This window comes from Lottia gigantea (genome assembly GCF_000327385.1).
Source record: "Lottia gigantea unplaced genomic scaffold LOTGIsca_55, whole genome shotgun sequence".
Classification (NCBI taxonomy): Eukaryota; Metazoa; Mollusca; class Gastropoda; family Lottiidae; genus Lottia; species Lottia gigantea.
In genome coordinates this window covers 43771-59913 of record NW_008709889.1, presented here as the reverse complement: position 1 = coordinate 59913, position 16143 = coordinate 43771, and the positions used below count along the sequence as shown (strand labels likewise).

General features: G+C 32.2%; 1 protein-coding gene across 1 annotated transcript in view; it reads right to left on the bottom strand.

Moving 5' to 3' along the window:
• LOTGIDRAFT_126829 (hypothetical protein) overlaps positions 1 to 13948 on the bottom strand; it is a gene marked incomplete at both ends in the record, with an annotated part of 96941 nt that extends 82993 nt beyond the window's left edge. Inside the window, one exon of the mRNA XM_009063021.1 lies at positions 13873 to 13948. Within this exon, the coding sequence (XP_009061269.1) occupies positions 13873 to 13948 (76 nt within the window). The remainder of the gene's footprint in view (positions 1 to 13872) is intronic.
• Positions 13949 to 16143: the final 2195 nt, after the last annotated feature.

Here is a 16143-nt window from a genome sequence, read left to right as displayed (position 1 = left end):
ACGCATTGTAATTAGTCAAGGGCAAACTGCATTCATCCAATTATTACTAATTTCAAACTTGACTGAGATCCTGTCCATATATACATACAAAGTTTAATCAATCATATAAAACTGCACCTTCTATTGTGCCTATGCAAGCCAAATTTGACACATTTTTATTAAGTACATGGCAATAACTCTGAAACCATTCATCCGATGACCAAATTCAAACTTGACAGAGATCTCAACAATACATATATACATTCTAAGCTTATACATACATTCCAAGAATCATCAAGATCGGATAAAAACTGTAGTCCATATTGTGCCTACAAGCCAAATTTGACGTGTTTTACTAAGTCAAGGGCAATAACTCTGAAATCATTCATCCAATTATTACCAATTTCAGACTTCACCGAAATCTCATCCATACATACATGCATTATATGTTGCATCAAGATGGGCGTAAAAAAGTGAATGTTATTAACAAGAAATATTATTTTAATTAAATAGTACCATTTTATTGTTGTTCATCTACTACATTAATTTTACAACGTCAACATGGTTTAAGAGAGTTAATCCAAAAGTTCAGACCTTCAAAAAGCATTACAACTTGAAATATAGTGGACCACAGCCATATACGCCCACCACGGCATGCGGATGGTAAATATTCAAGATTTTGGGGCAAAGGCAATAGAGTTTTTAGAGTGTTTACGAACAATTGATGTTGATAGACGCACTTACTTTACAGAGGTTAAAGGGCGATAACTCTTCAAAACTGACGTAAGAGGCCTAAATCTTGAAAAAGCCTTAAATTTAATCAGAAGTAAACTAAACTTTTTCAAACCTTTCGATTTAGGTCCAATAACATCCATTTTAAGTTTCATCATCGGTTGAAAACTAAGAGAGTAATAGCATATTCAAGATTTTGGGGCAAGGGCAATAACTCTGCTTCTAACAGTCGAAAAAAGCTCAACTTGATCTTCGTTTTATGAATATGTATACACATACCGAATTTCATTTGATTCCATGAAAAAAATCTAGTTTTTAGAGCGTTTACAAGCAAACAGACGGACGAAAAAAACCTGAAAAATGAATGAAAATCACCTAGACTGATTGGTATTAAAGATAGCTTGCCAGGCATGGTACATTTTTTTGATTTTGAATAAAAATAGCAGTACAGTAACAATCATCAGTATGAAATATTCAACCTTCAGTCAAACACTTCGTATGAACTCTTTAGGGCGATACTGAATAATACTGAGTATGAGAATTGTCCCTTCTAGAGTGTTCACAAGCTAAAAATTGAACGCATTTTCAAGAACAAGGGCAATAACCCATACTAAATATTTTTCGCTTTCTTCTGATTTTCAATAGGGTTCATCCTTAGGTGATTTTGAACACTCACACCAAGTTTCGTCAAAATCCGTCAAGAATTGTGCCTTCTAGAGTGTTCTGATTTTCAATAAAGTTTATCCTTGGTTGATAACAAGCACTCATGTCAAATTTCATCAAAATTTATCAAGAATTATCCCTTCTAGAGTGTTTTTGAGCTAAAAATTGAACGCGTTTTCAAGAACAAGGGCAGTAACTTATACTAAATATTTTTCGATTCTTCTGATTTTCAATAGGGTCCATCCTTGGGTGATTACCAAAACTCATACCAAGTTTTGCCAAAATCCGCCGAGAATTGTGTCTTGTAGAGTGTTAACGAGCAATTGTGGACGGACAGACGGACATGGGTCACGGCAATATATGCCCCCCATTTCATGTGGGCGCATAAAAAGTCTTTCCAACAGTGAGTATCATTGTGAATCAACAATAATTAATTGTAGATCTTTTTTAAGGTATTCATATTTGGTTTAATGCACACACTATTTTGAGAGTCAGTACTGTTTGTAAAGTTGTAACCTAGGATATAGGTTTCATGATTGTCATTGAAGAATACAAGGATATTGATGTGGCTTCCAGTATTAGAAAAAGCAATCATAAATTTTATAAATCAATATTAAAGTTTCAAGTTTACACATGATTTGAAAAAAAGACCTGATTAAAGGATATAGTGGTGAGATTTTGGATCAATGAGGATTAAAGTTGTTATTATCTCTTAACGATATGTTATGTTATATTTATTCCTACAATCTTACCAGAATTCTGAACAAATTACTTCCACTAAATTTATCAGCACCTGATCTAAGACTTAATATCAACCTTAAGATATGATTGAATGTGAATTTGATAGTGTTAACATATGTAACAATTATGCTGAAGCTCTGAAACATATCACAGTATTAAATGTAGTTATGTTCAAATGTACTTAAGGAGGAAAGTAAACATGAATTCATCCAAGCAATAGAGTGCATAATACCTAAGTAAAGTATTTATGAGTAAGAGAGATCACTCTTCTAAGCATAAAAGCAGACTGGAAGAAAACAGGTAAATCTTGGGAATGACAAGAACAATACAGTAAAGAAGAAAATAAAAGTTATAAATAATAACGTTAAGCTGGACTTGTTACATGTTTTTAATCTACTTCTGTATTCAATTCTCACGCTTCCATCTAGAATTAGCATGATTTCTTCTCAATTCAACATTTTCTAATCATTTTAAATATGTGTGATATCGATTGATCTTTCGAAAAGCTCGTTGATTTCTACAGTTTGTGAATTGATCTTCGTAAAAACCATCCGCCCTTATTATGTTACCGGAATAGATATATTTTTTCTTCACAATAATAGAACAATTTCCATTATCTATGAGATATCCAACAATTCTGCCAATTCAAGCAATCGTCAGTAGAAAATTGAAAGCACAGTTTAAAATATCAAGTTATTACTTTTTTCTTTTGTTAAATTTTTACAACACATTTAGATTTCAAGTTAAAATTGAGTCAACTTGTTTTATAGTTGTTCTGTACTTAATTGCTTTTCTTATTCTATTTTTATCAGATATTTCTTATTTCAATTATAATTCCTAAATTGTATCAACCAATCGAAGGGATTATATTTAAATTTGGAAGAAGAAAAAAGATGCTACTTTATTTTCTTTGAAAGTTAACATATCAAATAAATGCACAAAAAAGATGAGGGAACATATTTATGATTGCATTATTTATTGAATAGTTATAAATTTTGGTACTGATATATGTGTGTGTGTGAAATAAATTTCTTTGTGTAAAACAATAGTTCATAGAATTAGAGCAATATAAAAGCAGAAGGTAGCAATATGGGGGAATATAAATTGTGTTGATTTGGCAAGGTGTGTTATTGATCTGGACTAGAATGGTGTAGAATTAAACAATATGGAGATGATTAAAGATAGAAAAGGAGAAAATAACCAAAACCAGATGTTGGGTAATAAATATCTACCTGGTACAATGACAGTTTATCAGATAGTACATAATAATATCAACCAACATCAATATCTTTTTATTGATCACAATACTAGACAAATAGTCAAATAGTCTTCAGTGACTAACAACCTAGATATAACCCACCCCATTTCTAAGTGGATCCAGCATAGACCTTTAAAACTACTATTGTAGATTGGGGCACATTACTGTACTGGCTTTATACTTAAACGGTATTTTCAATATCAAACCATAGATCTTACTTATCTAGTTGTCAAAAATTTGTTTTACCAGCTAATTGAGGTCATTTTCATCTTGTTCTTCTGTGATACAATAGTTACAAGGCCTTATCTTTTAGGGATGTGTAGTTGAATTGCATGTGCGCCATAGATCAAGATTATAAGCCTGATATTGACTCTCACCTAATATATAGAGGATTATAACTGGCACATATATCCTGACATCTATCCAATCATGAAACAAGATCATTCAAGTTGATAACCTGAACTTTTATTCTGAATATTTCAAGTATAACAATGTTTTTTTTTATTTGCAAATGAATGACTTTCAGAAGAACTAATTAATATAATAAGCAATTATTTCTACTACAAAATGTCAAATGATAATAAAAATTGAATCCATTCTTTCAACAATTATTTCTAAATGAAAACCACATCTTTATAGCTTGTGATTTCGTTATTACTTCAGAAAATAATTGGAAATTTTATTTACAAAGTTCCTTCTCAGTTGTAACAGTTGTGAACTACAAGCAAATGGACTCATTTTATATGAATAAAAAAAGTATCTTAAAAAGGAATGAATCATACAACATTATACACCACATAATTACCACACCTCAAATTTTACTTTGATTTCAGAGAGAATTTTCTTATTATGTGCTTGACCTCCTTCAAAGGAATGGTCAATTTCAAGTTTCAAATTACAAAGAGTCAGCTCAATCCACTAATAACCCACTCAACTTTCACTTTCTCTGACCAATAACTATTAACTAGTCCACATCATTAGCATATTATCTGGTCATGTTCCAATATTCCGCGTAGTAATCACTTTGTAACAGAAATTAACCCTTGACCATCCTGGTTATTTTATGGTCGGCTACAAGACTGTGCTAATATTTCAGATTTATAGATTGTTAAATAGTTCTGTTGGTGTAATTAGTATCAAAATACCATTTAATTTACATTATTTGAATATTGTGCGAATTAGTATTCTTCATCTTCTTGGAGAATAAAAATCTTGTTCAACCCGATTTATATTGAACTTGTTAATGCACCTAGTAATAAAGCTTCACACAGTCTCTTATAAAGATGAAATGAGATTCACACAGTCTCTTACAAAGATGAAATGAGATTCACACAGTCTCTTACAAAGATGAAATGAGATTCACACCATCTCTGACAAAGATGAAATGAGATTCACACAGTCTCTTACAAAGATGGAACAAGATTCACACAGCCTCTGACAAAGATGAAATGAGATACACACAGTCTCTTAAAAAGATGAACAAGATTCACACAGTCTCTTACAAAGATGGAATAAGATTTACACAGTCTCTAACAAAGATGAAATGAGATTCACACAGTCTCTAACAAAGATGAAATGAGATACACACAGTCTCTTACCAAGATGAACAAGATTCACACAGTCTCTTACTAGATGAAATAAGATTCACAGAGTCTCTAACAAAGATGAAATGAGATACACACTGTCTCTAACAAAGATGAAATGAGATTCGCAGTCTCTTACAAAGATGAAATGAGATTCACAGTCTCTTACAAAGATGACATGAGATACACACAGTCTCTTACAAAGATGGAATAAGATTCACACAGTCTCTTACAAAGATGAAATGAGATTCACACAGTCTCTTATAAAGATGAAATGAGATTCACAGTCTCTTACAAAGATGGAATAAGATTCACACAGTCTCTACAAAGATGAAATGAGACTCACACAGTCTCTGACAAAGATGAAATGAGATACACACAGTCTCTTACAAAGATGAACAAGATTTACACAGTCTCTTACTAGACGAAATAAGATTCACACGGTCTCTTACTAAGATGAAATGAGATTCGCAGTCTCTTACAAAGATGAAATGAGATACACACAGTCTCTAACAACGATGAAATGAGATTTGCAGTCTCTTACAAAGATGAAATGAGATTCACAGTCTCTTACTAGACGAAATGAGATACACACAGTCTCTTACTAAGATGAAATGAGATACACACAGTCTCTTACTAGACGAAATGAGATTCTAACAGTCTCTTAATAGATGAAATAAGATTCACACGGTTTCTTACTAAGATGAAATGAGATTCACAGAGTCTCTAACAAAGATGAAATGAGATTCACACAGTCTTTTACAAAGATGAAATGAGATTCACAGTGTCTAACAAAGATAAAATAAGATTCACACAGTCTCTGACAAAGATGAAATGAGATTCACACAGTCTCTGACATGAGATTCACAGTCTCTTACCTAGATGAAATGAGATTCACACAGTCTCTAACAAAGATGAAATGAGACCTTGTATATGGTAATTAACAGAAATACTCAATTTTTCAAAAGCAACTTGAAAAGAACAAAACTCAGTTTCACTTGAACTCAAATTATAGCATTCCAGACAACTTCTAGAACTATTCCACCTGCAATATTTCAATTGTCTACCAATGCTGTGGCTTCATTATTTTCACTTCATCATAAACAGGTTATGACTTTAAGTGCTACTGTCTCGAGTAACATTAATTTTAATTAACTTATATTCAAAGGCAATATAGCTCAATAATAACAGGGGGTGATAAGGTTAAGGTCTTCAATGTTTAAAGAAGCCAACAACACACAAACCACAATCAGCTGTTAACCTTCAAAATCACAATATGTAGACATTTTCTAATAAAAACTAATTACTGGTACCTTGAATTGTTGTGAAAGAAGTTGTCAAGATCTAATTTATCATACTTCAGTCACTACTTCGACTCCAATTTCAACACCCCCTCAATTTCCTCTTTTTTAAGAAAAGTAAAGATAAGGAGGTCTGCCATTGTAGCCTGGAATCAACCTAATATAACTTTAATCTATTCTCACCATGAGACAAATTTATTGCGATAAATAAAACTTACAACATTTTTTTTTTGTCACAAGATTGACAGTTGTCACAGATCTCAGTTATTTTAACTTCTTGTTGATGGTTCATAAGTATAATAGACTTCAGTAATTGGTAATAAAAGTCAATCAAAATCAGTACCGATAAGTGAGACGAAAGGCACTGAATTTCAAATTGACATTTTTAATTCTGTGAAAGTAGCATTGTTATGAAGAGTGTCATTTTCAAGGGTAAACCAATTACAATAATCTTCCTTATTGTTTGTTTTATCTTAGGTTTATGGTATTCTTCATATCCTTATGTTTTCAAATATATGTTGATATTTGTGGTAGTTCATGTTTCCTTTTAATGTCCAAAACTGATTGTTCTTATCACCACCTTCCTTGTTACAGATTGTTTGACAATGAGCTGTTTTTTGACACAGATTGAAGATCTGAATGCATGGCATCTCTATGAAGGCCAAAATATCTGCCACGTGTCATTCAGTGAGATTTCACCTTCGTAGAATTGGTTTAATTTGTCAATACCTCACAAAATTTGCTACTGAACACTCCCTGATTACCTCTCGTTTAGATTATTGTAATTCATTGTATTCCGGTATCAGTGCAAATCAATTAAATCATCTACAGCTTTTCCAAAATACTGCCAAGCCCATTGTCATAAGAACCGAAGTCTCTAAACATGTCATTACTGTGCTTTATGATCTACATTGGTTGCGAATAAAGTATCAGATTGAATACAAAATTTTGCTGACGACATTAAAGCTTTTAACTGATCTTTTTGTGGTATTGTGCAATATTTTATGTTTTATCTAATATTTGTATTTTCTCATTTTTGTATCAAGCGCAATTGATCACTTGTTTTACTTTTGTTTTACCGTGGATATTTGCGCTATATAAATAAAGTATTATTATTCATATTATCTTATTGTTACATCATGAGATTTTTTTTTGAATAAACAAAATGTGCACAAGCATCTTTAATCAAGAAAAGTATTTTAAAATCAGGTAGATGGTCAATGTGTTTTTAAAAGGATGGAATCGATCTATATTTTGGAATAATTGTCAGACAAGTGGGATGGTGAGGAAAGTATATAGTTTTATATTGACAACTTCCCAAGTTAACAATCTGTCTGAATATCAGTTTCACTAATTACGTCTCTTCTCTTAGTCTTCATTCTGACACTAAATTGATGAAGAAATCAGACTAAAACAATTTTCTATAATCAGATGTTATAATGGAACAATGTTTGTCAAAGTAAGACGCATTTTCAACTTTTATATTAATACATTGATCACGAATGATTATGTCTAAAATGTAGAGTAGATAATAAAGATATTACACACAGCTTTATAAACAATTGAACCTTGAAACAGGGGTTAAAAACCTACCTCCATAGACTTCATTAGGTTGAAACAAGATAATATACCTCAAAGAAGGAATTCTATGAAAAATTCTTCAGCAAATTTCTGCTATAGGTTTTTTGCAACCAGTCTCTTGATTTAAGCTTCTGTATCTATTTCTCATTGGAACAATGTGTGAAACTAAAATTATGGTCTTTAATTTTAAAAATTGTTTGTGAATCAAATAAATAGCTATTATATGTAGTGGCACCATTTATGACATTTGATAAAGTGAAGGAACATCAATCTTAGATGATCAATGATGTAAAGTTTAATTCTGTTTTCAAAGCTACCAATTAATTTAAAGAAGGCCTATCTTCGGCCCAACAGACTTATCTCAACTATACTTAAATTCAGTAGCTCAAGCCATAACAAAAAAATACATTTTTAAACAAATATGATTACAGAAAGTTCTAATACAGACACAACTGAGCACTTTTTCGTAACTTTTCTTGATAGATATTGTTGATCTTGATCACATGAACTAAAAGCCCCAGTGAGATACAAGCCAATATTATATTTAATGACACACATAGGGCATATTTCTCTGTTAGAAAAAAAATTCAGAACAGCTTTGTAAATTCTAAAAAGCTGAAAATCTTTTGCGATAAAAGTAAGAGTATGGTACTAAATTGTTCGATATATTGAACAGGAATTTTGTATTTTTTTTTCTTAGTTTAGGTAAGTGCAGGAATTCTTTTTGAACCAAGATTCAATTAATTGCCCAGGCAAAGAAATTTGTTATTCGTTTTCCTGATCAAGATCAATGAAATCAATGGCTAAGTAATAACACATGCATTTCTGGTTGAAAGCACACTGACAGAAACAAATCATTCTGGAGGTTGAAAGGTATGCATCCATCAGCCAGTTCCGAATATTGTGGAAATGTTTCATGATGCCAGATATAAACCTATAAATCATCTGTTGTATCTTTGGTTTAAATTAACAGTTTGAATCTATTTTAAGTCTACTGTGAGGATATCAGACTTTATCAACAGGCACTGGTTTTTGATGCATTCATATTAATTTTTAAGTAACTAGTTGTCAAAATTGTTTAATCAAGACACATGAATCCTACTAAGACTAGGTAGGGTGTTAAAGTTAGGTATATGTGACTTTCATTAATAGAAATAATACTGTGTAACACTTTGTTTTTATTAATTCCAGATTACAAAACAATGGTTTTTTTTTTCAAACAATGTATATTCATAAATAACTGGACACAATTATATGGATAATAATTATTTTAATAAATAACATGCGAAGTTTCAAAGATAATGCTTTCAAATTTACAATGAAACCACATAATCAAATAATCAGCTTCCGTTCCTTGATGTCCAGGTCAAGAAAGCAGGTAATTCATTGTCCACCAGTGTATAGAGGAAACCCATGCACACTGATCAGTACCTACACTTGAACTCAAACTACCACAGCCAGGTCAAAAAGAAATCAACACTCACCATCACTGATCCGAATCTCAATCCCCGTTAGAGGCAAATTATCCTATTAAATTCAAAGACTACTCCCAGCTCCCAAAGGTTGCATATATACAAGAAAACCTGCTGGTGTGAGGAGAAATACATTGGTGAAACCAGGCGCCCCCTCAATCTCAGAATCCAAGAACATCTATCCCTTGCCCGACAATTCCTCAGTTTCACCAGTGAAAATGTTTATCATGATTTCCATGGTTATTAATGTTCCTGTTGGAACCAGTATTCTTCTTATATATTTCAGATTCGGAAGATAATGGATTTGCATTTCAAATATTCTATATCATTCTTTTAAACTAACTTCACAAACATTGCTCTATCAGTAGAGGTTACGCCTACATGCCTGTGCTTTAGTAACATTGCTTAACCGCAATATTACAACCTTAAATTCCCAACTCAAACCTCTGCAGTATCAGAACACCTAAAGAATAACCGATGTCACAAGATCAAAGTAGAAGACATAACAGCGCTCACTCAACATCAAATAATGAATAAGAAGACCAGACAAATGACTGAAGCCATCGAGATAAGAAGAAATCAACCTAAGCTAAATAGAGACCAAGAGGTCTACATTTCCCATGCATATGAACCCCTCATCAAATAACAAGCCCACACATGTGTTTTTTTGCCATATGTATATTCAGTCGTATGCACAAATATTCCTTTCGATCATTGATCTGAACTGTGAAGGACAACCAATCTTATTATCAAACTGGGTCCATGAATGTTGATATCAGATGAAGATTTAAAGAAATCAGTGTTTACACTTACAAAGCTGTCTAAATTTAGCTGTTAGAATCAGTCGGTCATTGGGAACAAATAGTGGAAACTTTCATTACAAATACATTACTTATTCAAGAGTGATTGTGAAGACACAAATTATCTATATAAGCCATCTGGTATGTTACTCACTCTGCTAAAGGAGGTATTTAACACATTGTTATTTCAAAATAATCTTAATCAGACTGTTCAACTTACATTTACAATAATGCCATTAATGACTTTTAATACATTCAAATATGCATGTGTCTAGTCAACCAGCCATGATACAAAATGTAAATCAAAGTTGTACAACACTGGACATCAGATATTCCTTTAAGTTCCCAATTAAATGGATATATTTCTTCGTCAAAGGGCATTATCAAGGATCAAATATTAGCTGCATGATTGCTGTGATTTTAACACAGTCTGTCTCTTTCAAGTTTTTTGAGCCGTAAAATCTTTGACTTATTTCATTTTCATCAGGATAGTAGACTGTTGGTTATGAAATTGACACAGACTGTTAATAATATGGTCACTCTTAACACTGAATACTAATATCTCAAAAATAGATTACTACTATAGACTTTTACTACAATTTACTATCAGTCCATATGTCAACATAATTCCAATGATACTTACAAATGGGTGCTGGATATTATCAGCAAAATAAATTGTTATCAAATAATTCTGTCAATTTCAATCTAGTCATATTATGTGATTGGATGATTTAGAGGTTATTTAAAGTCAGCACTTGAGTTTTTGTGTTCCAACTGTTACGCAAATATGCAGTAATATTTGAAAGAACCTTTGATATCAATACCACTTGATGTATCTTAAAGTTCAGAAAAGTTTCTTTACAATTATCCATAATTTTGCTGTAAAAATAGCATATTCGAAGTGTTTCAAATACTTCCTTGTGCCTTAGATTATTGTCTCTTCCTAGGAATAGTCTGGAACTATTACAGATTTTTTTCCCAGTAATTTTTTATATTTCCCGGTATTAACTATATAGTACTATTAGTTTGATCTAGTAGCTATGATTTGTATTTTTTGTGTACAACAGTAGACAATAAAATACCAGTACTTCAGCTCCACTGGGAATATCACTAAATGTTTTCTGACAAATCAATCAGAGTTCTATATGTAGCTTTGATTAAACTTTTCATTGTTTTCCATAGACACCATGATGATTTTTTATCACTGATATTCGATCAATTGCATTTAGACTCTCGACTGAGCATGAATGATATTGTTCTCTCTAGAACAAATTGTTCATTAGTTAATGATAATGAAATGATTATTGAATTTTCAACAATATACAAATATCAATTAACAAGTACAATAATGTATAGAAATGTTCTGTTATGGATAATAAATAGCAGACTTTGTTCTATAGATTTTTTTGATACATATGTTCTTTAACTGGAGCATGATGATGTTCCCAAATCTCTACATATGATGTTCACAGAAGACTTTTCTCAACATAGATGTTCTGTACACATGATGTTCACATGTAGACTTTTCTCAATATAGATGTTCTCAATAGTTGATGTTCCGAACAGGCTTTTCTATACATAGACGTTATCTACATGTTCACAATGGACCTTTCAACACACAGATGGTCTCTAATGATGTTCACAATTGTTTTATACATTTATTTCTATACATAAATGTTTTCTACATGGTATTCACAATGAGCTTTTATATACTTAGATGTTATCTAGATGATGTTCATAATTGGTTTTTCTATACATAGATGATGTCAGGAGATATTCACAGTAGTCATTTTCAATGACTGGAGCTTACAGGATTTACCTGTAGCTAATATTTTATAGAGGACAACCTGTTGGTGAGTATGGAAGACTTTTCCTGTGTTGACAACTATTTTGTCTAGCTGGTGAGTGGGCAAACTACTTCAGCTATTTTCTGGGTAATCCCCATCATTAAGTCATACTATACTTCTTACTATGCATACTAATAATAGTCATCAAGACCAGCCTTGGCAATATCAACAAAATGGAAAGTTTTTCTTTGTACATGAAAATCAGCCAGCAATATTGCCATGAGATATGAAAACTCCTCTTAATATTCTGTCAATATTTAGACTACTAAATGCACAAATGTAGTTTTCAGGAAAACAAACAAAATTAATATCATCACTGAATAGCATCAATATTTTTTACTCTGGTTATGTCGTAAAGATGAAGATCATTATTCTTCAAATTAGCTTAATTTTGAAGATAACAGCACATTATTTTATAGCCATGTCTTTAATAGAGACCATCATCTCTCAGTTTAGCAACTCAACAAAGATTATAATGAAGTGATTATAGTAAAGAATAACCTACAGTAAACAAAGACAAAACAGTTTAAGATTTTCTCCCTGACCTGAAACTTTTTCTTTACCAATTTTGTGTAAACATCTTAATACGGGTTTTTTCTTAACAATTTTAACCCAACATAGGAGAAAAACATGGAACGCATCTTCAAAATTTGTTCTGTTTCTTCTCCATAAAATTTTGCCTTAATTGTAACCATTCCATTAATTAAATCAGACTCAAAAGCTACATGTCAATATTATTATAAGACATGTAGCAATTAAGACACCATTTTCAATTAAATGACAAGATCAGTTCTTATATAAAATAATCAATTAATTGATGACCTCAAAACTTACTAATAAGCCTGTGTTGGAATAATATATCAGTGTTTCTAAAACATAATGCTACTATACATGTATCATAGTCATGTCAGTGTAGCAATACTTCATGATACTAGGCATACCAGACAAACATGTACTGATATACACATATAACTTGATTCATCCAAATGCAGAAGAAATCTAAAGTTACAAATACATTCACAGGTGTTAACAGAACAGCAGTAGGATGAGAACAAATAATAGACAATAAATTAACTAGCAATATCATTCATCTAAAATGGTACAATCTTTAAATAAAAAATTGTCACTTTTTGTTGTACTATAGCATCATTACCAACAATACTCAGCACTGATCAAAACAGTTATGTACCTAATAGGCATTAATCAGGAGCATATAGATCATGGGTTTTCAACCTTTTTCTTTCTATTACTTTCAGGATCCTAAAATCGATTGCATTACCTCCTTACCCTATAAATAGTTACTATTTTGTGATTTTCTTAAATGTTTTCCCTGTAATCTTTTTCACGTTGAAGAATATAGCCTGACTGAATAAAACAACTATAATTATCCAAAAACGTATGCTAGACTGCAAAGAGCCTCATTAAAGAAATTTCAAAATTACCCCCATGAGGATAATAACTTCCAAATTGAAAACCTATGATCTAGACCTAGGCGGATAAGGTCATGAAAACACACAAGCTATCCTTTGTCAGCTTTCATATTATTAATATTTTTTTTGTTTTTTTATATTGATGATCCATAGACTCATATATGGTTTTCGATAATGTTGCACCATTCATTTCAAATGGTTCTCTCTGACAGTTAAATGTAGTGGGCTTCATCTATGCACCTATAAACTTATAATAAAGATACAAATTCCATACATTTGTCATGTAGTATGTTGGTTTTGACATAATTGCAGACTATATAACAGAACGTAGGAATTAACATAACAATTATCACTGGCAAAACAAAATGTATAAATTCAAATGGTTACACCATCACTTGCTAAATACCTTTAAATAGACACCTGTCAGTTATGGTATGATTCTAACTACTTCCATAGCATAGTAAATGTAAATAAAGTTGACTTACTTTGGCCATCAAATTTCCTGATGATTGTATCAATAAAAATATTGGGTGGGGCCACATGCCCCCTTCTAACAGGCATTGTTTCTTAATCTATCACTCTATCTCTTCTATAAAAAGCTCATATTCCAATTCCTGAAAAGCTACTATTCTAAACACAAAAATGGCAGTAACGAACTGTCAATTCAGCCTGCATGCACCATATTTACACAGTTGAAATCTATTTCTAAAGTCTTGAAAAAATAGAATTATACAGTGACACTAAAACAAAACATGTTAAAAATATTGTTAAAAGGGCAACCAAAATGCCATCATTGATGACTGCAAGACTTCACCATTGCTTCTAGAATTTAGCATCGTCTGGTACAGCCCAATCACAACAGCTAGAATAGATCTGCTTCCGCACAACCGTACTTTAGTTATCTTCATACGCTATAATCTGTCGGCCATTCCGAGAAAACGGCGGGAATGGTAGCACGAGGTTTAAAAGCAAACACAAAAGAAGATACTTTGGATTAATTTTGTTAAGTTTGTAAACTTAGATATAGAGTTGATCGTAACCTGTCTAATAGTTAATGTCTTTGAATTAAATGGAAGCTTTGTAAGTCAGTTGAAGTGACCGATATTGTAAAAAGCAATGAATAAATAACGGAAGACGCTATTGATTTTAAGCGGGAAATAACACGCGCCGATACCCAGTCGACTCGTGCCTCATTTCATCAATTAACTTGCTGCGACACTGCGACAGGTATGGTGAATAGCCTATGTTATATTCGTAGTTTAAATGTTGATTTATCCCAGTAAATCGTGTTCTTTGTAGGCTAGCTACTTCACATAGTCCTGTTATCTAGCTATATGTTAAGTAACAATAGCACCCACTGATTTTACTTAGGTTCTTCTACATGTAGCCTTACATTGGGCTCATTCTGAGTGATCTGATATTCCAGTGGATACATTCACAGGTTCTTTCTAGCTCTTCTGAATGCGATAGCAATGCAATGAAACGCTATCATGAGAAGTACTGCATAGTGTCGACCGTCTCACATTTGCGACCTTTCGCTTGCTATCCATTGTTGTTGTTGCCCTTCTCCTTCTGAATCCAGCACATGTTCCCTTTTAATATTGCAGGTCTAATTACGGGTTTTCCACTCTCAGGCAAAGAGCATCGTAGCTGAAGTTGACTACAAGATCTTGTAGACCTTTGTCATGTATTGAAAATCCCTTAGGCCTACGTATATTTAGTGTCGATTTTTGAATAGGTTGGATTGTCAATAGGAAAGTCATTATTTCAACAAAACAATATTTGATATTGGCATCTTGCCTGAACTTTCTCACTGACCTTGATGGATTCTAATTTAAATTTTTCTGAACTCTGTGGAATTATTACACAATAAAACTCTTTTTTCCTCATTTCAAGCATAAATCATGTAAATTTACAAAAAAATATTAGCTCTTGTCAAACCAATTGGGTTCCGAATTTGAAAACAAAGCTTAAATGGCTTTCTTTTGTATCGTGTTTTTATACGCCCGCATGAAATGGGGTGGGGGCTTATATTGGCATCACCCATGTCCGCCCGTCCATCCACAATTGCTTGTAAACGCTTTGGAAGGCTCAAGTCTTATCAGGCAAATCGAAAATATTTAGTATAAGTTATTGCCCTTGTTCTTGAAAACGCGTTCAATTTTAGCGCGTTAACTCTTTAGGAGGCACAATTTTTGATGGATTTTGTGGAAACTTGGTGAGAGTGTTTGCAATTACCCAAGGATGAACCCTATCAAAAATAAAAAAAAAATAAAAAAAATATTGATCTTGTTATTGAGTTATTGATCTTGGAAACTGTCAATCTAGATTGTAAACACGTTAGACTGATTTTGACAAAACTTGGTCAAATTGTTTATTATCACCCGTAGATGAACCCTATTGAAACTATTCCATATGAGTTGTTGACCTCAAACTTGAAACTGCATTCAATTTTTAGTCCGTAAACACGTAAAGGCTCGATTCTTGCCAGATTTTGACAAAATATGAATTATTATTATATATATCGCCCCAACAAGTTCAAAAGTATGACTTAAGGCTGAATATTTTTATTGTACTGCCAAATATTTTTGTTTAGAATGAAAGTTGCCAGTAGGGTAGACGAATATTACCTTGCCTGGCAAGCTATCTTACTTTGTCTTTTTGCATTTGTTTTATATATTATGCTGATACACCTGGTAGGTTAACTACGCGTTTGTGGGTTTTGCCCATTATCTAAAGGATTGCACTTATGCCAT